This window comes from Vollenhovia emeryi, unplaced genomic scaffold (assembly GCF_000949405.1).
Source record: "Vollenhovia emeryi isolate VEMERY1.0 unplaced genomic scaffold, V.emery_V1.0 DF939160.1, whole genome shotgun sequence".
NCBI classification, from domain to species: Eukaryota; Metazoa; Arthropoda; class Insecta; order Hymenoptera; family Formicidae; genus Vollenhovia; species Vollenhovia emeryi.
The window spans coordinates 1242934-1267829 of record NW_011967206.1 but is presented as its reverse complement, the minus strand read 5'-3'; the positions used below and the strand labels follow the sequence as shown (position 1 = coordinate 1267829).

The 24896-nt window shown below is 36.9% G+C and overlaps 4 protein-coding genes across 11 annotated transcripts in view; 2 read left to right on the top strand and 2 right to left on the bottom strand.

Annotated features, from left to right (window-relative positions):
- Positions 1-511: 511 nt before the first annotated feature.
- Positions 512-5132, top strand: LOC105564710 (odorant receptor 49a-like). 3 transcript variants are annotated; one of them, XM_012017310.1, is made up of 9 exons: positions 512-1276; positions 1574-1693; positions 1796-1913; positions 2200-2464; positions 2947-3105; positions 3244-3334; positions 3862-3998; positions 4311-4443; positions 4556-5132. In XM_012017310.1, the coding sequence occupies exons 1-9, from the start codon at positions 1133-1135 to the stop codon at positions 4625-4627; spliced, it is 1239 nt and encodes a 412-aa protein (XP_011872700.1). In that variant the 5' UTR covers positions 512-1132; the 3' UTR covers positions 4628-5132. The 3 variants fall into 3 exon arrangements, with proteins under 3 accessions (XP_011872700.1, XP_011872699.1, XP_011872701.1); XM_012017309.1 differs by having other exon boundaries at positions 3232-3334; XM_012017311.1 differs by having other exon boundaries at positions 3232-3334; positions 4552-5132.
- A 4252-nt stretch (positions 5133-9384) lies between these two features.
- Positions 9385-24896, top strand: part of LOC105564709 (1-acyl-sn-glycerol-3-phosphate acyltransferase alpha) — a 20383-nt gene continuing 4871 nt past the window's right edge. The window contains exons 1-2 of one of the 4 annotated variants that reach the window (XM_012017306.1): positions 9385-9477; positions 23631-23634. In XM_012017306.1, the coding sequence (XP_011872696.1) occupies positions 23633-23634 (2 nt within the window). In that variant the 5' untranslated portion in view covers positions 9385-9477; positions 23631-23632. Of the gene's footprint in view, positions 9478-18687; positions 18774-23630; positions 23635-24896 lie in introns of those variants that run through there. The other 3 variants (XM_012017305.1, XM_012017304.1, XM_012017308.1) reach the window with 3 other exon arrangements.
- Positions 11531-14982, bottom strand: LOC105564706 (NEDD8-activating enzyme E1 regulatory subunit). The gene is made up of 8 exons (XM_012017300.1): positions 14797-14982; positions 14421-14585; positions 14156-14338; positions 13542-14037; positions 13329-13462; positions 12467-12669; positions 12113-12249; positions 11531-11961 (listed from the first exon to the last, which is right to left on the bottom strand). The coding sequence occupies exons 1-8, from the start codon at positions 14862-14864 to the stop codon at positions 11731-11733; spliced, it is 1617 nt and encodes a 538-aa protein (XP_011872690.1). The 5' UTR covers positions 14865-14982; the 3' UTR covers positions 11531-11730.
- Positions 15486-17988, bottom strand: LOC105564707 (WD repeat-containing protein 46). 3 transcript variants are annotated; one of them, XM_012017301.1, is made up of 6 exons: positions 17831-17988; positions 16760-17490; positions 16356-16672; positions 15959-16283; positions 15764-15877; positions 15486-15688 (listed from the first exon to the last, which is right to left on the bottom strand). In XM_012017301.1, the coding sequence occupies exons 1-6, from the start codon at positions 17841-17843 to the stop codon at positions 15590-15592; spliced, it is 1599 nt and encodes a 532-aa protein (XP_011872691.1). In that variant the 5' UTR covers positions 17844-17988; the 3' UTR covers positions 15486-15589. The 3 variants fall into 3 exon arrangements, with proteins under 3 accessions (XP_011872691.1, XP_011872692.1, XP_011872693.1); XM_012017302.1 differs by having other exon boundaries at positions 16760-17487; positions 17831-17978; XM_012017303.1 differs by lacking the exon at positions 17831-17988 and adding an exon at positions 17700-17794.

The window sequence follows — 24896 nt, the reverse complement described above, 5'->3', positions numbered from 1 at the left end:
TATTCTTACGTCCATGGTATGTGCCTTTCCTGGATACGATCCTGAAAAGGGCCCAGGCACTTTTAGCCGTTGATACACTGTTGGCGCGAATAAAAACATGGCGGAAAATTGAGAACGCCCAGATCAAAGGCGCCGACAGAGAGTGCAACTACTGGTTATACTGTGATACGGTCGCCGGCCAATTCATGAACTAAGTATGCGCGCTGGACTTCGAAGCGTCGTGCAACATACTTTTATTCGGACCCAAATTGGAACGTTTACTCCCACAATTCACCCTACACGTATATTAATTATGTATCAATATGTATGTATATACATTATATACGTACAATATAATTTTTTTACCACTTCCCAGTTTAAAGCCTTGTGTCCACGATCCAAGAACTGTGTCAAAGTTTTCTACTTTTGAAAAATGTGTAGCCAATCAACTTGCACCTCTTACGGAAGAGCTGCAAGTTGATTGGCTACACATTTCTCGAAACTAGAACTTGGACCAAGTCCTAGCATCGTGGACACAGGCCTTTGAAAATGAACGTAAGTCCATTCGTGCTTGAGATATTCTGGCACAAAGGAAACGGACACGAACGAAAGAAGAAATCACCACGCATTTACATTATTATTATAGTCACCCCTCAATTTGCTATTGTATAATGCAATAGAATGATATTATAACATGCTCTGTAACATGATATTATATTTTTTTACCGCTTCCTATTTTTAAAAATGTACGTAATTCCATTCGAGCTTGAGATATTCTGACACGAAGGAAGTGGATATGAACAAACGAAGGGACCAGGACGCATTTACAATACATTATTATTATAGTCACCCCTCAATTTGCTATTGCATAATGCAACAGAATGATATTATAACGTGCCACTATAACACACTATAACATGTCGTTCTGCAAAAGGGTCTAATAAACCAAATATAAAGTGATGCTTTAGTGTTAGACACACACACACACACACACACTTTGATATCAGCAAATTGATGGATTGACAGTGACGGTCGCGGACATCGTATAATTTTGTGTTATTTGCACCACGACTTGTACGTTGAGAAATCAATAACACACATAGCAAGTGTCATTTTGTCGTAGTCTTTCAATGGGGAAACAAGACGAATAATCATGCTAGAGAATTTTCTGCGAGAATATAATGTCAATCGGGTATTTCTGTCGATCACAGGCCTTTGGCCGTTTCAAAGCAAATCCGTGAGAAACTTCTTACGAACTTTCTTCTTTCTGCTCGAAATAAGTTATTTTTTTTTCGAGGTAACGCACGAACAAACAACATATTTTACATCGAGGAAAAACGTCTAATTGATGTTTATAATTTTAAGTCTCATTTTTTAATATTTATTAACACAATGTATTCTACATCGAATCTGACGAATCTTGTATGTGTGAACGTTTCTGTCATGAAAAATTGATAATATTTTAATAAAATGATTAATAAACTGATTAAACGTACGCACAAAAGTTAAACTAGTCAGCATTTAATTGATCGTGTACATGCGTATATATTTGTAACATATTTTACGGATGATGATTCGACAGATAATGTTGCAGATAATGTTGTTGTACGATTATTGGGACAATCCGCAAATGATTTTTGACGGCAGCTATCAACTGGCGATGTCGCTCTCTTTCGTCGGGAGGCAAGCAAATGAGTTTTGGAATCGCGACAAGGTAAGTTTTTACTATAACGTGTTACATTTACCTTATGTTTACTGCGATATAACTCCTTTCAGACCTAACATGTTAAACCGTTTCCATGTTTGTTGCGATCAGTTGCGACGGTTGTACCTAACCATTGACGAGCATTGGAACATATTTACGAATGATGTGGAGATTCGAGTTATGAAAGATTATTCTATGCTATCACGAAAATTTACGAAATATTACTCAAGTAAGTATATTACGTTGCAACAATAATGTTGGACGTATTAGTGTCACATGCCGACAAAATAGAGTAATATAATATAAGTAAAATTTTTATTACCTAAAAGAACTCGAGATTATATAAGCTGCAGTGATATTTAATTTTGAAATTGACACAAGCTATTTAAGAAAAAAGGTGTTTAATAGGGTGTTCGAAACGGCGTTTGATAAGAGATTGTCAAAAGAGACGTTAAATAGTGACGTATAAATATTTTTGATTAATGTTATTGAATATGTTTTATGGAATATTGCAGGGTTGATGTATAGCATAATGATAATATTAGTAACATTACCATTAACACCATTATTGCTAGACATCGTAGCGCCTCTTAACGAACCACGTCCGCGATTTTTTGCGGTCGAAATCAACGAATTCAGGATGAATAAAGATGATCACTTTCTACTAATTTTTTGTTATACTAGTGTTGTAATTGTGGTAGGCGCAAACATCGCGATGGGCGTTGATACAATGCATGTCGCGTGCACTGCTCATGCATGTAGTTTATTTGCCGCTATCAGGTACATTGTAGATATGGTATTTAATAATTTAAGGCCTAACAACACTCTACAGCCTGAAAAAGGGCCAATTTCCGGTGACTTTTTCCAGGAATATAATAAACGTAAATGAAAATCTGTTTATACGTATTTATTTTCTGTACATTGAAGTATAAAAAAATTTACAACATTTTTTTACACTTCAATGTATAGAGAATAATAAGGATTAAGCAGATTTTCGTTTATGTTTATTATATACCTAAAAAAAAATCACCGAAGACTGGCTTTTTTGGGGGCTCTAGAGTGTGTTAGGCCAGTACATGTAAAGTGCACACACAAACACAATAAAAATGTGTACTGTTATCATAATGTTTTAAAAACCCTAAATAACATACTTTTATATACATTTCCTGCATTTGTGTTTCATAATTGTGTTATATATTTCGTATATTTCGATCATGTACACACATATTTTACTTAACTTTTGCGAGATATTACATTTTCAGTAAACAAATTGAAAATATAACTTCAAAAGCAAACAATCAACATATCAATGAAATCAGAGAACGTAAATATTGCATGAATATGAAACTTGATCCATTAAATGAGGAAATAATATACCGGGAATTCGTATTATGTTTAAAGAAACACCAACTTGCTATAGAGTAAGTAGGTCTTGTTAAATTGTTCCTTAATTGTCTCTCTATTTACAAAACGCCCCCTCCTCCACCTCTCTCTGTATATGTGTATTATTAAATAGTGTTATTTTGTTACATAAGTTAATTTGCTAGTATCTATTTTAGATTTGTTAATACATTGGACTCGTCATATCAAGGGATTGCATTACTTTTGTTAATCTTGCTTATTGGAACTATAAGTTTAATTGCAGTCCGAGTACGTATTAGAAACTAATAATCACGTAAAATGTCATATAAAATATAAATATACACATAATTATTTGGGTGGTTGCATATGAAACCACCCAATACAAAGTAATCAAAATTGTAATACAGTCAGGTTTTCGTTCTTCTAGTCTCTGAGAATAATTTTTAATATGTGACTTTCTCTTAAAACTCATAAGATTCTAACAATTCACGTTTTAATTTTGTCAGTAAAAGTAAATTGACCAAGTGGATCTGATGATAAAAAAATACACAAATCAAATTTGTACAAAGAAAAACAAAATTCCGATTAAAATGTAACAATTTTTCAATATTGATAAGAATTAGATAAGAAATGAGACAATTATAGCCTATATTTTTAATTTTAATACATATTGTTCTCCGTCTTACATTAAATTTACTATTTCTTAAATAAAATTCAAATGTTTTGTCTTACAATATGTAAACTTACATTATTGTTAATATAACTATAAAAATATAACTATACTTTGCAAAATAATGTAATACTTGTAATTATAGATCGTTTATGTGTTGAACCAAGTGGAGGAAGTGATAAAATTCATGTTTATATTCACAGCATGTCTGGTGACTTTGATGATTGTATCCTACTCTGGTCAAAGATTAATAGATGAGAGTCAGAATATATTCCATCGGGCGTAATACTCATTTTTTACTTTAATATACTGACAGTTCTAAAGATCATAACGCTTCTAAACAAAATTAAGAATAATTTAGCTATAAGAGTTTGTAAGATCTGTGAAAAAATTTAATTAAAAAATTTAACTTAGCATACTTTTAATAGAATACACAGTCAAAAAATATAATTAACACACATGAAAGATCAGTATTTAATATAACTACTTTAATGTGCAAAGATAACTATTTTAATATTTTGCAAATTTATTGTTAATAAATGTTATATAAAAAATTCAGTTGAAACCTGTTATTGATTTATAGTATGCTTACAGATACGCTGCAGAATGGTACATGTTCTCGCCTAGACTGAAATCTTTACTGATAATAACTCTTTACAGAAGTAATATACCATGTGGATTGAAGGCAGGCAATATGATTCCATTATCCATCGCGACCTATGCGGCGGTATGTAAAATGCGCAAAACTGTCAAGCTTTATACAATTACACATATATTTACATTATATGTATATATATATATATATAACTTACGCTCTTTTTGTATTTCGTTTAAGGTAGTACGAACCGCCATGTCATACTTTACAGCGTTTACATCATTCAAAGAGTGATTTTTTATTAACTTTTCACTAATATGCCTTTGTATATTTGATATACCATGATTTTAACATCAATACATTGTATTTCGATGATATCTGCATTCGGTTTACAATTTTTCTCTATTCTCTGAATTATTCAATTATACGACATGTAAACTTCGACCATACTTGATTTCATCATCTACTTTCGAAGATTCATTATTTGCAGTATAACTGCAGTACCAAAAACAAATTGAAAAACATTCTAGCAAAGAAGAGTTTTTAATATAATCGGAAAGAGAGAAAAAACTAGCACGCGTCTGCATTACTATTATTGTCATCTTCAATTATCTTGTCACGCTACGTTCTAGACTACAATGTGCTTATACTATACTTATGGAACCATAACGTGGCATACCAGGAAGGTATATAACAGAAGATAGTGAAAATAATAGTTCGGTAGTTTAGTATCGTGTTCGATAGAGGTACTCTATCATCAGAGAAATACGTTAGACATTGCCATTGATGTCACACGACGTTGACAATTACTGATATCGTACGATATACAGGGTGGTCCATTTTAATCGACAATCGGAAATATTTCGTTAGGTAAGCCAGATCGAGAAAAATGTTTCAAATAAAAGTTGTATGGTTTTGAGGACATAAGGTGGTACAATTGGCTCGATCTTGGATAATCATTTAATGGTCATGCAAAGGTGACCTTAAATTTTTTTAATGGAACCCCCTACTGTTCATTATATATCTTATTCTAGGCCCTCCACTACCCCCGCCGAATTCTTCCCGGCGGTCCTCTTTTCTTTGCAATAATTGTAAATTACGTCTATATCATTTATTATTTTTAACCGTGTAATAGGTACACAATAATACGTAACTCTTACGATGTAAAACATTAATAAAAGCAATGCTACACACGAACTGTGGCTATTGTGTAACATTTTTTATTAATGTACAAATGAAAAGTCAAATTGTAAAGTTCTAAAATCTGTCGATCAATTACAAACGAAAATTTATGGATTAAAAGACTCTGTGAATCCACTTCAACTAAAATTTTATTCTCGAGATAAAAACTCGATCTATAGAGGCCCTCCACCACCCCCGCCGATTTCGATCGGCGGTCCTCTTTTATTTACAACGTAATTTTTTTTACAATTTTCTTATTTATTTCACGTTTCTTATAATTCACTTTACAATGTATACAATAATATAAAATAAATAATTACATTATAAAATTAAAAATATAATATCTGTACAATACAATATTTTTGTCGACATTACATATAAAATATTCGGTATGCATACATTAACATGAAATTCTTGCAATGTAAAATATATACATCTTACATGTTTGAGATAAAAAATATCCCAAATGTATTTATTAATGATCTATAAAAAGTAAATCAGATCTACAAAACTTTCAAGTAAATTTCAAGTAAAAACTTAACAAACGCATGACAACTTCCATCTTATTATATGCATCCGATTGCAAATATAATTATATTTAATAGTAATACATTGCAGTTATAATTTTATCTATCTTTTTAATTATCGAGTTATGTCCTCCTGTCCTACCTACCCGTATTCCGCTGTATAGTCCTATCCATTTTCCTACCTACCCGTGTTTCAACTTAATAAACCTGAGTCTTTTATTAAAACCGCGACGCGATTTATGAAAGGTTCGATTTGGGATTATATGCGCGCGATTGGGATTTAATAGGGGCCTTTTCAATCTCGCACACATATGCGAGAACATGCATATAATGAAGAATAACCCACCCGAATTTTGACAAATGAAAGAAATCAAATTATTTTGTGTATCACTTTACACACTCTATCAGAGTGGCCAATATTGACCACTTGTACTGTCGTATCCAGTCTTCCATCGTTGGGCCAGATTGGACATACCTTTCGTTGCTCCTGGCCATACAGTCTGGTCATTTTGACCAGAGATCAGGAAGGAAGAAAACTCCTTCCTGATCGGTTTATCACCGACAGACATTTCGCACGGTTCGAACTAAATGCGAGCGTCGATCGTATCGAAAAATGCACGACCACGAGAGAAGTTATTCAAAGAAGAAACGTAATTAAAAAAAATTTTATGTATTAAACTGATCAAAGTATAATTTTACTTCCGTTTTCAAGACTATTGAACGTCTCTTCGTGACTCGATCTTTGAATATAAAATCAAGCACATCAATATAGAAAAACATTTTACTTCGCGTTATATTTCTTTAATTGTATTCCGCGATAAATTAAAATTTACAATATGGATGAAATTGAACAATTAATAATTTTTGGAAACTTTTTTAAAAACTAATCGCGAAAAACCGACCGCGAAAAACTACACCCTCAGAAAGGATTTCTGTTCCTGAGATAAAAAATATTCTTGACACATTGATTTTTCTCACAACCTCATTTAGTATAAAAATAAGACAATATCAATAAAATAAAATCAACAATTCTTATTCTCCTCTATCGAATTAAAAAGGATTGACTTGCTATATACATATTGAGACAAGAGTAACTTATATAAATGTAATTTTATATATTCTTGTGTTTAGAATAAATTTTCCCTCCATCTTACAACGCACGAAGTTGGCACCACGATATTCAACAAAAGACGATACATATTATCATTTTATTCCAAATTTTAGAATTTTTCATTTAAGATTAAAATATTCCTTTCTCTATAATAAATATGATAGGCGCCTTATTGATCCTATTTTATGATACATTCATGTGTAATAGCAATGGATCCGGAAATTTTTTCTGTGGGTGTATGCATGTATTCATGCGAGATGCATCTTGAAAGTGTATCGCGAGACACACGTACATACAGAATAAATGACGTGAGACCCAGAGAAAAGGTAGATACAATTGAACATTCAATCTCAAATAACATATGAAAATAATATAAAGTTTCAGCGGTCTCGACAAAATATTCGAATCTCACGTCATAGTTTTTGACTTTACATACATGTATAAATTTGCTACTGAAAAATAGATAGAATAGGTTACAAGAGATTAGCTCGACGAATACATCAATAATATTCGTCATATTCTGCGTGAAAATATGTGACGTGCTGCAACGGAGCACTCAACCCTTTACAATGGCAATCGCGATCACTCCCATTCGATAGATGAAATATGTTAAAGTAAACTTGAAATTATGTCGTAATCTATCTATTTTTAGGTAACGAATCTCCAGAATATATCAATCTATGATCTACTTTCTACGATCTACGAGATTCGTTACCTGAATAAAAAAACTACTCACTCACCGACCGATGCGCAGCAGCGGAGTTGGCTACGTTGAATCTGTAACACAAATATAGAATGCGTTAAAGCAGTGTTCAATGTGAAAAATAATATTGTAAAATACATTTGCAAAATATAGTTATCGCATAAGTAATTCTTACGCGTATCAAACTTTATTCGATTAAATGTTTAAACGATTAACGCGCGAAAGATTCTTCGCAAAAGATCTTCACGAGAATAAACTTATAAAATTTTTAATGCTTTCTTGTTCTCTAATTGTTATTTCGAAATGATTGAATTATGAGAGAAAACGACTCAAAACTAAACTGGAAAAGATTACTTTTACACAAAATAAAAAATAACATTTACCATAAAGTTGCTCCGCTGGCGCCCGATGCCTCTCCAAAGCCTCCTCCTCCACTCAGACTGTCCTTTGGCACACTCGCGAAAACACAAAGATCGTTCGCGCGATTTTACACTACCGTTTATAAAGCCCGTTTGAAGGTATTCTGTTCCGTCAAGTTCGCCTCCACTTCGAGTCGACGAGTATTATATCCCAAAAACTGTCAATTCTCGAAAGTGTGGCCATCGACAGGAACGGACATTTTACGAATACTTGTTCCTCAAATGGGCTTTGAAAAGTCTTCGATTCGATTATTCAAACGGCACTCCCGAACGCGACGAAAACGGAACACTTCACGTTATACGCGCACTTATGTTCTTCACTTATCGCATTTTCTCTTCGAATTACGCGTGATATTCATCTCGACGAATCACGTAGAAATCAACGGTATGATTACGGATCGCGACAATTACTTAAACGCGACTGATAAACGTTAACATCTCTCGTACGAGACGATCGAGATTCACGTAGGAAATGATCGCGTTACGGGGAGCGACGCGAAGACGCGCGGAACACCCGCCTCGCTCGACTGAATCGCGCCGAATGACAAACTGTTTTTCGACCGAGGGTTTTTCCACGGCGCTACGTCATTTCTTGGAACCCGTGCTCGGCCTTCGACCGAGTTGTTTTTCACGGCGCTACGTCATTTCTTGGAACCCGTGCTCGGCTTTCGACCGAGTTGTTTACAACGCTCGGGCCATAGCGCTACGTCATTTCTTGGAATCCGCGCCTCGGCCTACGGCAAAACAAAGTCACGCCGTACGCAGGATCGGCAGGATCAGTCACGCGGCGACAGTTGAACGTCGGCCACCCCCGCGCCGTTCCGCATATCGCATTGTTCATTCTTTATACGCGTTCGCAGAAGTACGGGAAGAAACCGCGATCGCGAATAATCAGTGATCGACATCGTCGCGCGATCGCTGAATCCCCGCGACGTGTCATCGATACTCGGTTAACCGCAGATATCTCGTGCAGATCACACATGAGATCTGTACCAAGAATCGAAGCGCTCGCTAATGTGAAATTACTTGTTCATTGTTCAGTGATTCGGTGACAGTGAAAATCAAAGAGTGACATTCGGATACAGTGACTTTTTGCGAGTGTGTCGCGGGACCGCTGAAACGAGGACATCTGACAATGAGAGGAGATCACCTGAATAGAGGAGACTAGAACAGGCATCGTGCTCAGAATCAACGCAGAGACAACTCCGCTGCTGTGCATATCATGTGAGTGAGAAATTTTTGTATTGAGGCAACGGAATCTACATTTCGTAGATCGTAGAGTGATACATTTCGTAGATCGTAGATTGATACATTTCGTAGATCCGTTGCCTTCAAATGGATAGGTTACAAATAATTTCATGTTTTATTTAATCTGTCGAAGAGAAGAGTGATTTCACAAAGCTCTACAAATCCGAGTATATCGAACTCATTTTTCGTGTTGAAAATCGTTAAACTACATCACAGAAGTTACGCGAAATATAATTGATGTATTCGGTCAACTATAAATCTCTTCCCAGTGAGAAATGATTCGTCGATCGACGTCGGAACGACGTCGAATCGACATCGACACCGTCGAATTGGCGTCGATTCGACATCATTTCGACGTCGATCGACGAATCATTTCTCACTGGGTTAAATTGTAACCTATCCATTTTAACGAATTGATATATGTATAAAATAAAATAATATGACGTAAGATTCCAATATATTTTGTCGAGAACGCTTAAATTTTAAATTCTTTTCCTACTTTATTTGAGATTATTGGATTAACTGTAATATTCAATTATAATATCGGTATCGCTCATGCGGCAAGTTTCTTTTTTTCTAAATCTTACGTTATTTATTCTGCATGTCTCGCTATTTTCAAAATGCGTCTCGTGTGAATTAATACATGTATAGTCACACGCATCTCGTATTTTTGCGGTTGATTTTCGCGATCAGCTTTTCACAAAATTTTCAAGACATTACTTACTAATTGTTTAATTTCGTCCGTATTGTAAATTTTAATTTATCGCGGAATACAATTAAACAAATATAACGCGAAGTAAAATTTTTTTCTATATTGATGTGCTTGATTTTATATTCAAAGATCGAGTCACGAAGAGACGTTCAATAGTCTTGAAAACGGGAGTAAAATTATACTTTGAACAGTTTAATACATAAAATTTTTTAAAATTACGTTTCTTCTTTGAATAACTTCTCTCGTGGTCGTGCATTTTTCGATACGATCGACGCTCGCATTTAGTTCGAACCGTGCGAAATGTCTGTCGGTGATAAACCGATTATGGAAGGAGTTTTCTTCCTTCCTGATCTCTGGTCAAAATGACCAGACTGTACGGCCGGGAGCAACGAAAGGTATGTCCAATCTGGCCCAACGATGGAAGACTGGATACGACAGTACAAGTGGTCAATATTGGCCACTTTGATAGAGTGTGTAAAAGTGATGCACAAAATAATTTGATTTCTTTCATTTGTCAAAATTCGGGTGGGTTATTCTTCATTATATGCATGTTCTCGCATGTGTGTGCGAGATTGAAAAGGCCCCTATTAAATCCCAATCGCGCGCACATAATCCCAAATCGAACCTTTCATAAATCGCGTCGCGATTTTAATAAAAGACTTTTACGTTTATTAAGTTGAAACACGGGTAGGTAGGAAAATGGATAGGACTATACAGCGGAATACGGGTAGGTAGGGATTATTCATGGTAGGACAGGAGGACATAACTCGATAATTAAAAAGATAGATAAAATTATAACTGTAATGTATTACTATTAAATAGAATTATTCATGCACATAGCACGGAATACAACCGAAACGTGCACCATCCGCGTTATCCGCTTAGTCTTCTCTCTATTTATATGCACTTACGCAAAAGCGTGTGCTCCTGCCATTACTCGATCGAGGACTTCACCGAGCTCAATACACGCTCAAAGAACGCCGATCTAGCAACATTACTTTCAAAATTTCTAGATATTTTAACTAATAATTTTTTACTGGTTTATTAAAATTTTAACTAAATTGCATTTATCTACGAATTTCACATTGCGATCGATTAGTTGGTTGTTAAATTATTAAAAATACAAAATCCTTTTAATCAATTATGTTGAGTTTACGTATACGTGAAATAGAAATAAGATTATAGCGTTCTGTTTCGATGACACAGGAAATAAGTTGACAAAAGCTGCGATTATAAAAAAATGTTTTATATTCGTGAAATATACAATGTTTAGAATTTTTAGAATCTTTTTCTTTCATTATATATTTCTTTCGTTCCTTTTTGGAATGACCAAATTTTGGCGTAAAATCGCAGTTTTAGAATCGCATGAAGGATAACAAGTTGAATAATGGACGAGACGGCGGTTAATATTCACTAAAACCACCCATCTTGATTCGAAACGACTGAAGAACTCGCGAATTAATTATAAGATCGTATTATCATTTTAATTAGCATAGATCACGTAACAATTCACGATTTCAAAAGGAGAACGTTCCAGAGTACGATGTGGCGGCGTCATAGATGAAGGTATTGTGAACGGGCTTATACTGGTTCGTGACCAGCTTGATGGCTTCTTGCGCCGCAAGCCCGCCCAGAAATGCCGAAACGGAATGCAATTCCGCGCCGCCGAATCGGCAGAGCTCGTGCACGTAATCGTCTTTGGCTAACGGGCCGCATCCCCATTCGCTCAACAGTTTCGTAAGGCATGTCTGTAACACGACTCGATTGCAGATTAATTGTCACGCAATAATTACATTATACATACAGGGTATTCGAAAAGAATGGGATCCCCCTATTATCTCTAGAAGTACACATTTTCGCATTCTTATCGAATACCCTGTATAAAAAAAAAGCCAGCACCTTAAGCTTCACGATATCGGGCTCCACTTGATCGTCAAATTCGCCGGGATACGAATTGTACTCCGCCTGAAATTTATCTACTCCACGGAGCATGACATAATAAATCATCATACTCTCTGGATTTTCTAAATTTTGAACTGCAAAACATGAGGAGTCGTTAAAATCAGTTACTTGATCAATAATTATTAATTGCGAGGAAAAATTATATAAAAAGTTGCAATTATAATTCTTCCTTCTTATGGTGCAATTAATTTTTTCTTTCTATCATTGAAGTGACACAAGAACTTGTTTCATAACTACAAATCAATTAGAAAATATTATTTTACATTTGCCGCGCGAAAAAAAGATAATTACCTATGATATTAGTATCGAAAACTTTAGGATCGTACTCGTCTGCGATACAGCTGCCTTTTTCTACATAGATGTTAGACGCATGCCTGCAAAATAGCTTGACATCCTTTTCCGTGATTGAATCCGACGATCTTCCCAGTTGACGCAGCAATTGCAACGTGCGCCTCCATACGGCTTCCGCGTCTGCCGATGCTTGTTTATGGTAACTGAAATCGATTCGGTATTAACGCGCGTTAGATTACAACAGATTGAAAAGTAACGCACGAAAATGTATTTCAATCCTAGTGTACATCCTTGAAAAAAGTTTAAGCAACGTGTTCTTTTTAACGTTACTACTAGGATTATATTATAATTGAAATGGTAAATAAACATACAATAACTATTTAAATCGAATATAACATTTGTTATACCTTTTACTATTAATAAACTTACTAACAAAACACTTTGATCGAGGGATAAATCACTGAGGGCATTGCGGTATACAGATTTGTGGAATTACCGGGAGTTACTACGATTTGCGCTTATAGCGCTGTAAGTGTCGTTCGATCTTAGTTTAATATTTAATGTGCAACGAAGACAAATTGACGCTACGTGAATCGAATCGCGGTCTAGGTATTACTAGGCAATTGTTGGGCATCAGTTCGGGCATTGGGTCTTACTGGGACATTATAAAGATAAAATAAGCTAAAACAAGATAATAAGATAAGGTAATGCCCACCGGGCATTAGTAGGCATTGGTGTACATGATTTTGGCCAGCGGTTACCCCTCGACTTTAACTTGCATTGCACACAGAAGACCGAGTTACTTTTTCGTGCATCATCATCCTACAAGTACTTGTCCCTTCGGGATCAATATTATACATACATTTGTTGGAGCGCAATGTATTTTTCAGTGTCCGCAGTCATGTCGGGTATGGTGCCCCTAAGTGGTAGTAATCCTTGGCCTTCGTTATCAATGAAATCGCGCACTGCTTTCGCGATTATCCAGAAGGAGCTGCTCTAAAATATATCGATTAATTTGAACGCATATGTCTTCGAACGACACGATTCTGAATCGTACAGAATATTTCGTCGATACCTTCGCTGTCAAGTTGACGCAACGATCGTCGTTCAAGATATTTATAACGCTATCGGGAATATCGCTCGCTTTTATACATTTATTTACAGCCTTCATAGCTTCTTCGAAGTTCTCCTCGCTATTAGACGAGTCGTGCTCGTCGCGTCTCATGCCACTCTTTATCATTTTCACGAGCTGCTGCTTCTCCTTGTAAGTTTTCGGCAGAGCGCCGTGCACCGAAATCCACTTTTCTAAGTATTTGTACAGGATAATTAGGTACGGTACGTGGCAATGATCCTTAAAGCTCATTTCATCTAGATTTATGGAATCTACGTGCTTCTTCAAGCCATCAAACGGTCTGTCTAGTCGCAAATCTGACGTTTCATTATCCGGATGGGTCTCTATAACCGAGAGCTCGTTCACTTGAATTCGCATATACGCGATAAACCCTAAGCTCCTACACACTACCAGAGGAATATTCAGTTCCCAGAGTCTTTTCGACAGGAGAATCAGCGTTCTGAAAATATTTCCAAGAATGCATTTATCGTTGTTGTCCCAATCGCCAGAAGCGACACTTGAAGATACGTCGCATACAGCATTGCTAAATTTTCCGTTGGTTGTATTTGCATTCTTACTTTTCGGTCAGTGCGGTCACCACTACCACGGTGAAGTTGTTGAAAAAGTCCGGGCTGTTGGATAAGATCTGTTCAGGCTCCTCGTCGATGTAATCGCCGGTCACGTCTGGATTCAGCTCCAAGAGCAGTTGAGTGGCCACTTGCGCCCTGGACTTTCCAACGCTGTCCGGTTCTAGAAAGAAGCTAAGTCGAATCCACTTAATACGTTTCGTCGCGAGCAGCGCCTCGAGATTCTCTAGCAGTGGCGGGATATTCGCGCACGTACTTAGCTTCGATGTCCTCGCCGGTGACCTTCTTGCCGTCGACTATGGTGAACGCTCCTATGCCTGGAAGCACTAGCGACTTCAGCACCTCCGTGCCGAGTCCGGTGGCGTTTATCAGACAGACATGAGCAGCCTCCAGATTCGCTTGACCATGGTCACCCCACAATCTGTCAGGCATGAGAATCATAACAATGTAAGAGGATTGTAACAATTGAAAATATTTCACGCGTCGCGTAAGAGAAGAAAGCGAACTTTTAAGGGGGGCGGGGGGCGAGCGACTGAGGTTAAGACCGAATTCTCGATCCGATCGAAAACGCAGGGAGGTAAGCTGGGGCTACCGGTCATAACCTCAAAGTACACAACTGCTGATCAGCTTACCTCAATTGGCGATCGTACTTTCGGTTCTTCTCGGACTGCTCGGGCGATTTCGACTCGGGGGACGCCATCGGGGGAGACGAATCTGAGAGAAGTAGCGCACCAGGAAACGCCTCGAGACACGCACAGCCGCACGAAAACAGCGGCGACTGACCGCAACTTAACGCGTGCGTGGATGACGGGTGGGGAGACTTTGCTCGCGTCGTTCGCGTGCATGTAGAGGAAAGTCCCCTATTATGAGATAGGGGGGGGTTTCTGTTAAATTAATAGACATCATCCGTTGATTCCACCAAGAACTTATTGCCCTTGGAGTGAAATCTGTTTAGTGGAAAATTCATTGTTTGATCGTGTAATTGTCGCGTAAGAAGATTTGCGATTGAATTCGGGTGATGAAAACCTGCTGTCTCATAATAAGGGACTTTCCTCAAAGTCACATATAAACCTATCTAGTTTCGGAACGAAGTACTTCCCATATCTTTAAAATTGCAACACGGACAGCGCGATAAAAGATTTAATTACGATACTATAAGTGTGTTCTGTCTTGAGAACACTGAGTGATCTGAGAATTTTATTATTCCCACAGGCAGTTGTTGCGCGCACGAGATTTCCTCTTTCGAGAATTTTATGAACACAATTGCCCGAGAAACTAGTACTTTTGTCGGGAATTTATTATTATTAAATTATTGCACTCCTTAGTATTCGTTGCAATTTTTATTAAAATATTCATACGTGTCATGTATCAATATATAATATGTACAATAACTTCATACAACTCACAAGTATTCTACTATTCTTTTTAAGCAAATCTATTCAATACGCCATAATCTTTATTCCGAATCTCAGTCTTTTTCGATGGTGTTGCCTTCTGTTCTTCACGAAGCGTTTGAATCATTTCCTAAAAGTGACAATTTATATCGTTTAATGTCCAATTTATGAGAAATCCAATTTCAAGTTAATGCAGAATGCTTACCCGACGACTTAGATCTTTCAGTATCTTTTTAGTCTTTATTATTTTCGCGGTGCCACCTTTCCCTTTACTTTTCGTCCGTCGAGGCTCAAAGTTGATTGGCTTCGGTTTAATATACTGAAAAGGGCATTGTTAAATGTTGACTTATAACCATACCAGTTATAAAATAATTTAAACATATTTTCGTATCTTATTTACCAAATGCTTCTTCTTCGCTTCTACTGTCTCCTTGTACGTAGGCACATCAACTTCGAGTATCTCGGTCGAGTCGAGCGTAATCAATTCCGGTTGTATCTTTTCCAAAAGTGCCTTCACTTCTGTCTCTCGTCTCTGACTCTTAGTTAGGAACGGATTAGCCTCGTACGCGTCGTAGTTCGCTTCCGCACTTCCCGGCACCAGCAGCGACGAAAATTCGTTCGCCGTAGAAATCCCCAGGAAGTCTTCGTACGGGCAGAATTTCACGCAGTTCACATTGCGAGCAGTTCTATGTCGCAAATATGGCTTGAAATCGCCAGAAGTTTCCCTAATATAAAATTAAATGCGTACGAATAAGAACCTCGCCGGTTGTGTCGCGTCAACTTGATCAACAAATTACCTATAAACTTCAACTACGTTGCCCATTCCGAGTGCAAGCAAACCACGCTGACTGTACGACATACGATGAGCGGGCGAACGAAGGTGTAAGTGGCTCACCGGCCCCTGTAACTGCCTAATATCCCATATTTTCACCGATTTATCTATAGAACTGGTTGCCATGTACGTCCCACTTGGATGAATAGCGCACGTCATAATTGACTGATGATGGCAGAGCATTTTCGCCAATGGTTTGTAAGAGTTTGGAGACCACATAGACACTACGCCTTTCGAGTCGCCCACGCATAGCAATGCGTTACTCGGATTCTGCGTCATCACCTGTCGTGAATTAATGGTTGTCTGTGAGGATCTGGGACACGATAATATAAAGGATCGAAAACAAACGTAATCGTTTACAGAACTCACGGATATTCTACCCAAATTGGAGTTGTAACGCGAGACCATCTTGCCAATGGACACATCCAACCAAGCCATGTGACCGTCCTTCGATCCGCTGGCAAGCAAAAAGTGATACGGCAAAAATTCCAATCTCGTCACGCCGTTCATCCTTTTCAGGCAATGCAACTCTATTCCCTGATTGTCGTACACGTAAACCCAATCCTTCTGCGCCACCGCAAACATAGTCTCCAGATGCAGCCACGTGACATCGTGCACGGACTCCATCACGTTTATCTCGCATGCCAGCTTCTTTGTCACCCAGTCGAAAGCTGCCACGTGACCTTGGTTTCCACCCAAGAGCAGGTGTCTGCCATTTCTGGTATACCTAAAGCAGTACGGGCCGAACTGCAGGTCCAGCTTGAAACGCTTCGCCGCGCTCGTTATGTCCACGTTCTCTGTTATTTGCCTCTGTCGATACTCGGTAGTGACTTCTCCCAATTCCGCTTCCATGTAGCCATGTTCCTCCGTCAACAGCAGTTCCGCCCGAGCAGAAGCCTCTACCTGCTCCGTTATGGCCTGCTCTTTCTGCTTCAGTTTCTTTCGCAGCACTTTGCTCTTTATCGCACTCGTCTTTCGTGTCAAGTCAAGTCCAGGACCCCTGGAATGCTTCGCTAATACGGTCTTGTTAACCGGCACCTTTTCAGAGTGCTCGTTCTTTCTTTTACCCATTGGTGCCTTTCCATGGTATCTTTTAGCCACTGAAAATGATATAAACATAATATTGAATAATTAAAACTTCAAATAAGACTTGGAAAATAGTATAATATAATTAATTTATATTTTACTTTCACATTTGCAATACAATACTCTCTCTCTCTCAGATTTACAACTGATTTATTTAAAACAGAAATAAGTATCTCTCTCCAATTTAATTATATGCAATTTTCTACAAATTTATTGCACCTACATTTTTCTGTACACGTGAGTTAACCTAACCTAACCATACTATATCTATTCGAACTCGTGCACATCGTTGATCGCGTCAACGAGAAAGAAAAATAAAGATCGAACTACAAAAACTGATTTCACTACTCGTACCTGGAGGCGTCATCGTGACTTTTATTGTAATCACGTCTCAACTTCCGACAACAATATACATTACAACCGATCACAACCACTGGTGAATTGGTGTTGAAGAAGTTCATCACGAGGACGAGGGCGCTAGTGCATAGCGGAATTCTTTGGGCTACGAAACAATTAAGTCCGGTTTTCATGAAATTCTAAAAAAAATTTACGAAATTCTAACAGCTCTTACCTATAGTACAATAAATTGGCGTAACATTGGGAAACAATGTAAATCTAGTATTCCCAATATTGGTCCAATATTGTGAGATGGACGCCTTCTATTATTTAGCCAATATGACTATCTAACAATATTGGTTTAATATTGTATCAATATTAGACCAGTATTCTTATTACGTTGTTAAATATTAGCCAATGCACTTTCAATATAATTATTATCGTGCAATATTTACATTTATTCCATGGCCAATATTGGCTTTACGTTGGACAGTATCGACCAATGCAGTTCTAATGTAACAATATTGGACCGATGTTTAGCAAATGTTTAGCTAATGCACTGTGCTACTAGGGATAAGGTATCATAACGATAAGGGAGTCGATTCTGTATCTTGCACTATAGTGAAAATGCTAAAAGTGAATAGCTTTGTCTCATTCTAACCGTCCCCTTAAAAAGAGACAAAGCCGCTTTTAGCATTTTTCCTATATTGTAAGATACAGAATTGACCCCAGGGGTCAAGTACACAACCGGTAAATCATTGGCGGTACTTTTCAAAAGGACGAAGTATCGAGAATCGACGGGGCGATTCGATTCGATTCGCCGTTCGATATTTCGCGCGCGCCACGTGCGCCCAATGGCGAGTCGTTATAGCGCGGCCGACGATCGCTGGCGTTTGCAGTTGTCTTCGATCAATCGCGGTGAACGTTACGTGCCTTGACTGAATAACGTCATGTTCAAGACGTGAGTAACGCATAATAAGTAGCCGCGCGACGATACACTCTCCTCCGGCCTGTCAAATCTCGCGCGATTCTACATCGAAAGTAAAATCCGCGCCGGTCATTTTTTTGTATCAATGCGATTTATTATTAATGCGGTAATCACGTTACTGACATTCATCTAGCAAAAGTAATAACCGGACGGACAGGACGGAGACGTGGGTCGCGCGAGTCCAAGAGTGAAATTCGGCGTCAACAACCCATACAGCACACAAATGTTGAATCAACACCTCAAAAACGTTTCTTTGCAACATTGCAATATTGCATCATTGTTACGAAATGTAGATTTAACGTTGAAAAGATATTGTAAAAACGTCTAATGTCCGCTGAACTGTAATTTCTTGTAAACGTTACAATTCAACATTCAGAAAACATTGTTAAATCATATTGAGTTAACATTGGTCGCGTTTAGCAGAATATTTCTTACAACTGTTGGAAGTGCTGAAATTGAATTATTCCACTAAAATAATAATCCAATCTTAGCTCAGAAAATTTCTGACCGTTGGAAAAATATTGTATATATGTATATATGTACAGTTTATAATTATACACTTTTTAAGTATCTATTTGAGTGTCAAAAAATAATACTTTGTTCAAGATTGTCTTAACGTTGCAGCAATATAAAGAATTAATATACAAACATTGACCTAGATTCAACGTAGAAAAGATATTTATACTTCAACATTCAACATCGCAACGTTTCAGCAACATTATTTTAACTTTCTGTGCTGTATGGACAAGTGTCGCCGTTTGTGTCGTCAATGCGAACCGTAACGCCGGTGATATTTATTCAGAATCGTTAATTTTTTCTTAAAAAAACATACGCACGCAATTCATTAACGTAATAATGATATTAAATCTCGGTTCCGTGCACATTATGCCGTGTATTACATAAACAGCGTATTTCTATGAAATCGAAAGATTAAAGACTGAAATTAAAAAATTCAAATAAAATAAAATTAAATTAAAAGAGGAAAATTATTTCATTTAGAAATAAGAGACTTTTGTTTATGCAAACTGGGTCAAATTATTGTTTAACACGTTACGTAATTAGAATTTAATTTATGCAGTTTTAGTACTTCAATGAATAGAATTTTGTCAGAAGGAGGAGATAAGTTTTTCAGTTCAATCTCTTTTAAAATGTTTGCACTTAAGCCATTTAAATGTCCGCATATGTTTATATGAAAAAAAACGTTTTGTCTGTTAATGTTAATGTACATTTTACTTTAGTTGCAAAAGCTAAGAGACGTTAAAATTGTAAAACAATCATTACTTTAGATTTTATGATGCTACATAATTATATTTTAAAATTCCTTTTATTCCTAACTTAATCGTAGCATCCGTTATTTCTTTTGCTGAAGACGAGCGGATATTTAATTTGTATTATATATTTTTTAGATTAGACATAGAGAGATAGAATCCCAACGACAAATGACTCGTCGCTCGATGTCGAAACGTTTCGACATCGAGCGACGAATCATTTTTCACTGGGATATGATTATGGAAATGATTAATTGCTTATTTATTTGTCAATTATAAGTTGAATAATTATATAATAATTAAATTTAGTTTAATCAAATTGACAAGCGCGTATAGTTTACAAAGCCCCATTACATTTTGTAAATTTAAGATAACACCTCGCGCATGCACACAGCGATAAGTATGCAATGCAACTCTTTTTATAAGCTTCTTTTGCAATCTACATATATGTTAATTTCCTCCTATCTCATTCATTGACTATTATTAGTGCAGCGCAATGTGTTTCACGCATTTTTTCTTATCACTGTTGATTACAGTGCAGATGCATGTTTCATCACGGGTGACTTGAAATGCGCTCATAAAGGCCGAATCAGACTAAGTTGTCGACGCGGATTGGATTGGGATTGGCGATTGGCGATTGTCTTCTAGCCAATGAGAGGAAAGCAACCGGCGATTTAATCTCATTGGCTAGAAGTCAATCGTCAATCGCTAATCCCAATCCAACCCGAGTCGGCAATTGCTAGTCTGATTCGGCCTTAGTTTTATTTCTCAACATACAATCATAGAAAACAGATAATCTCACCACTGCACTTATGACGTCAGCATACTGTATTATTTCCTCGCCGTTCGTCGCCGAATTTGCCACCTCGATGAAAAACTGATCAAATCTCTCCGATTGCAGTTTGATCACGTCAGAATCTCACCCTGGCGAAAATTTTAAGTAAGAGATGACGTTTATATTTATTTATGAAGAGTTTTATCAATAGTTGCATTGTTTATGAAGAGTTTTATTGATGGTTACACCGTTTGGAAGTACGTTGCATACACCTGGTTAATTCTTTACTGACAATAACATTGTACAAACACTTAGAAAACTATAATGGAAACATGTTTGACAGTGTATCATTAAACGCAATTTGAACACTTGTAACCGTGAACATGTCATAAACAACTCCATGTTTAAATTGATATCTCACAAACAATTCAGTAAATGTTTTAAAAAACTCAAATAAAACTTTGACTCAACATTTAAACAAACTTCTTATAAACATATTATTTTCGCCAGGGCACTCGTTTATCTCGCGGCATCAGTACGCGCCAGTACGCGTGATTCACGACAGGGTAGAAGCGCACTAGGAATTTTTCTATCAGTCCATATCAAACATATCTATATCAAATAAATCTAACACATTTTCGCGTAGCGTTATCGATGCCTACGCTAACTTTATTATCCTTGTGTTATCTCCGGGCGGGCGTAACTACGTACCTCAATAATGTATGGCATTTCGATCGGACTATGTTCTCGGGGATTTCGATCGGACTATAATGCTCATTGCCGCGCGTATGCGTCTTCGCACGCGGTATAAGCCGCGTTCGTATTCCGCACGCTAATACGATTTACGAAATGAGAGCCGTACGTCGCGAGGCAGCCGGTTGTTTCGTTAAAATGGTCATCTTAATGATCGACTCCCTCGCCTATTTTATTTTTCCCGGTTGACGGCCTAACAAACAATAAATGTACGACCGGGCTCCATGTCCGCGCGATCATTACGAGCACAATAAAGATATACGGAGTTACGTATTTCTGCTCTGGTTTACAATCAGGGTTGTAAACCAGAGCAGAAATACGTTCTTTGGAGCGTTTTTGAATCGATTCAAGTTTAAAAACCGCTCCGAAAACCGGATGAATGGAGTAAATTATTTAGAATTTGGGATGGAAATAGAACCCAACTGTTGAAATTTGTACACTTTGAGAGAACTTGTCAAATTCTGAATTTTAAAATCGCTCCAGTCAGGAGCATATAAAACCGGTTTTTGAACAGTTTCTTTATTTAAAAAGAAGTAATAAATATAGAACAAAATAATATATAAATTGTATATAATATATAACAAATTACGTATACATGTTATATTATATTGATATACAGGGTGAGTCATACAACATCCGACAAAATTTGTGAGAAGATAGAACGGATCGAGATAAACAGAAGAGTTCTGTACCATTTTGCAATTTTCGCAATAGTTAACGAGTAATTAATTATTAAAATTCGTTGTCTTAGCCCGGTCTACCGCCCAATTCGAGCGCGTGGCGAGATGTGACCGCCCGGTGATCGATATTGCTATGCGTACGGAAAGTTGTTTATTGCAGTCTGCAATGGCTACGCACAAACGGCGCGTAAAATAAATAAGTCAATAAATCAGGTGTAGATTTCATCGGTTACTTTCGCTTTGATTTATGTTTTCTGATCGCAAACGTATAGCCGGCTATCGCGACGCGAGTCTAGGCGCGGTACGACGACGTAAGCTAGCGGACAACGGCGCGCTGTCCCCCCCTCGCCGTATTTTTCTATGTACATGTAATATATACATACATACATATGCACAAATATTTTTATGCCGAATTTCATTTTGATTAAAAAAGGCTAAGGAATTGTTATAGCTCGGAACCCCCGTTCCGAACGAAAGCCTTTCGTTCGATACCGGTTCGATACCGGAGCGTTTTAAATCATAATCAAAATCAGTTTGCTCCGGATCGGAACGATTTTATAATTCCAATTTTGATCCGTTCTCGCGGAGCGAATAAACTTCATTGGTTTGGTTCGATTTATAACTCTGATTACAATTGACTGACCGGATCCGAGTTAGGATGTGTCCCCGCGATACTGTCTCGACTATTCGAAATATTATCTTCAACACCTTCGACACTATCAAGCTCGAAACTTACTGAATAAAATCGTTTAACCTTTAACGAACGAATTGACTCGCTTATCAGCTGGGAGAGTAAAGGACTCGAGTGACAGTCGAGAAGAATTCTGACCTCCGGTCTGCGCGATCGGATGATCCGAGATGGTGTTTTTTTATTTGCGTCTCGACAACATTGTTTTGATCTCGTTTCGGCGATAATATCTGAAAATGTGGAAGTGCATACGACCTCTCACATCGCATTTTAATTTACAATGTTCCTTGTAACTTGTGCCACACGTAAGAAAAACTAAGACATATTTGGGTTGATGCATACGTTCGTCCCGTTTTTAAACATTCGCGCATTTTTATATACGAATTCGATCTGCTATCAACTTCACTCTTATATGACGTACTAAACATTTGAAAGTAGCAATTGAACGGAAACTTTTCCATCAGTTTTGTTGTCATCGATTGATGTTATATATGTGTTACTTGTGAAAATTCAAATTAATGACGGTACGCATAATAATAAAACGCGTAAAATTATCAGTAAAAGAGGAAAACTTATATACCTATACAGCACGATTGCGGGAACATTACAATATTTATAATATTTTATCGCAAGGTCGTAAAATTGCAACATTGCACAAACGTTTAGATATGTTGCTGTAATTCCGAGAAAAAAATTGCTCATGTATGAGTATGCATAAATATATACACTTACATAAAATTATACAACAAATACATCCATTGTATCCATTGTACAGGCAGCCGGCTGACGTAACTTGTCATTTTGACGACATTTGCTATCTGGGTATGAGCTTCTGTGCTGAATGGGTACATGAATACATTGCATTTCATTATCTGATACGAGATAGTAACATATTCTGGCTAATAAATTTTGCATAACCATTGATAATTTTGACAAATGTTTACCTGAGATATTTTTCAAGCGTGCGTCATACAAGTTGAAAAATAGCAATTCGGAGATTTTGTTGAATAAAAAAATGGCAAATGAGGCAGCCAAACAAAAAATATTTTTAGATAAAAAGAGCCGGTAATTTTACAACGTGAATAACTTAAGCATGCACGATAAAAACTTCAGTGTACATATGTATATCTAAATAAAATGCGCATATTTGGTCTGTCACTGAATAGCATGCTAGTTCGAGTAGAAATTGTAGCAACTTATCATCTAGCGTACGTTTGCATTTAATTCCTCGCGTTCTGCTGACAGAATTTGCAAATTTGACACGATATTAAAGGTGAAATCAAATGCGGGTTCTTCACTTTTGCCATCGATTCACGTCAAATTGTGTTCTATTTCTGTTCTGTTAACACAGCACTGACAAAATTGATAGCAAATACTTCGCGAAATCTGCTCTACTTGAACTATCTGTATGTGTGCCGGAAGAAAGAAACGGTTCATCGACACTATCGTGTATTCGAGAAAACACAACGTCACTGCGCGTTATCACAAAGCGCTTGTTTTCTTGCGGAACAGTGAATCGATTAATAATAATGTAAATTAAGCGAAGATCAAACTCGTCAATTACTCATAAATCTTTCATTTTCTTTTTGATTTCATTCAAAGAAATTTTATTTTATTGTATGAAATTTTATCATGTAAATGCATTTAACTTTAGATTCATACAGTTTATTTTGCATTTGCGTTTATTAGATATATTTATAAAGTTCTGTACATACGCTGCAGAATAGTTTGTTATGAAAAAAATTTACACGCGTGCACAGTATCTTTTAATAATTATCTTGCACAAGAGATCCTTTCTAAATTTCTGACTTTTATGTTTTTACTTTACTTATTTTGTGTATTAAAGTTATTATACCGATCAATCTAAAGTAATATCGCATATACATATACAGGGTGGGCCATTTTAATTTATACAGTCGATTTTTTAAAAAA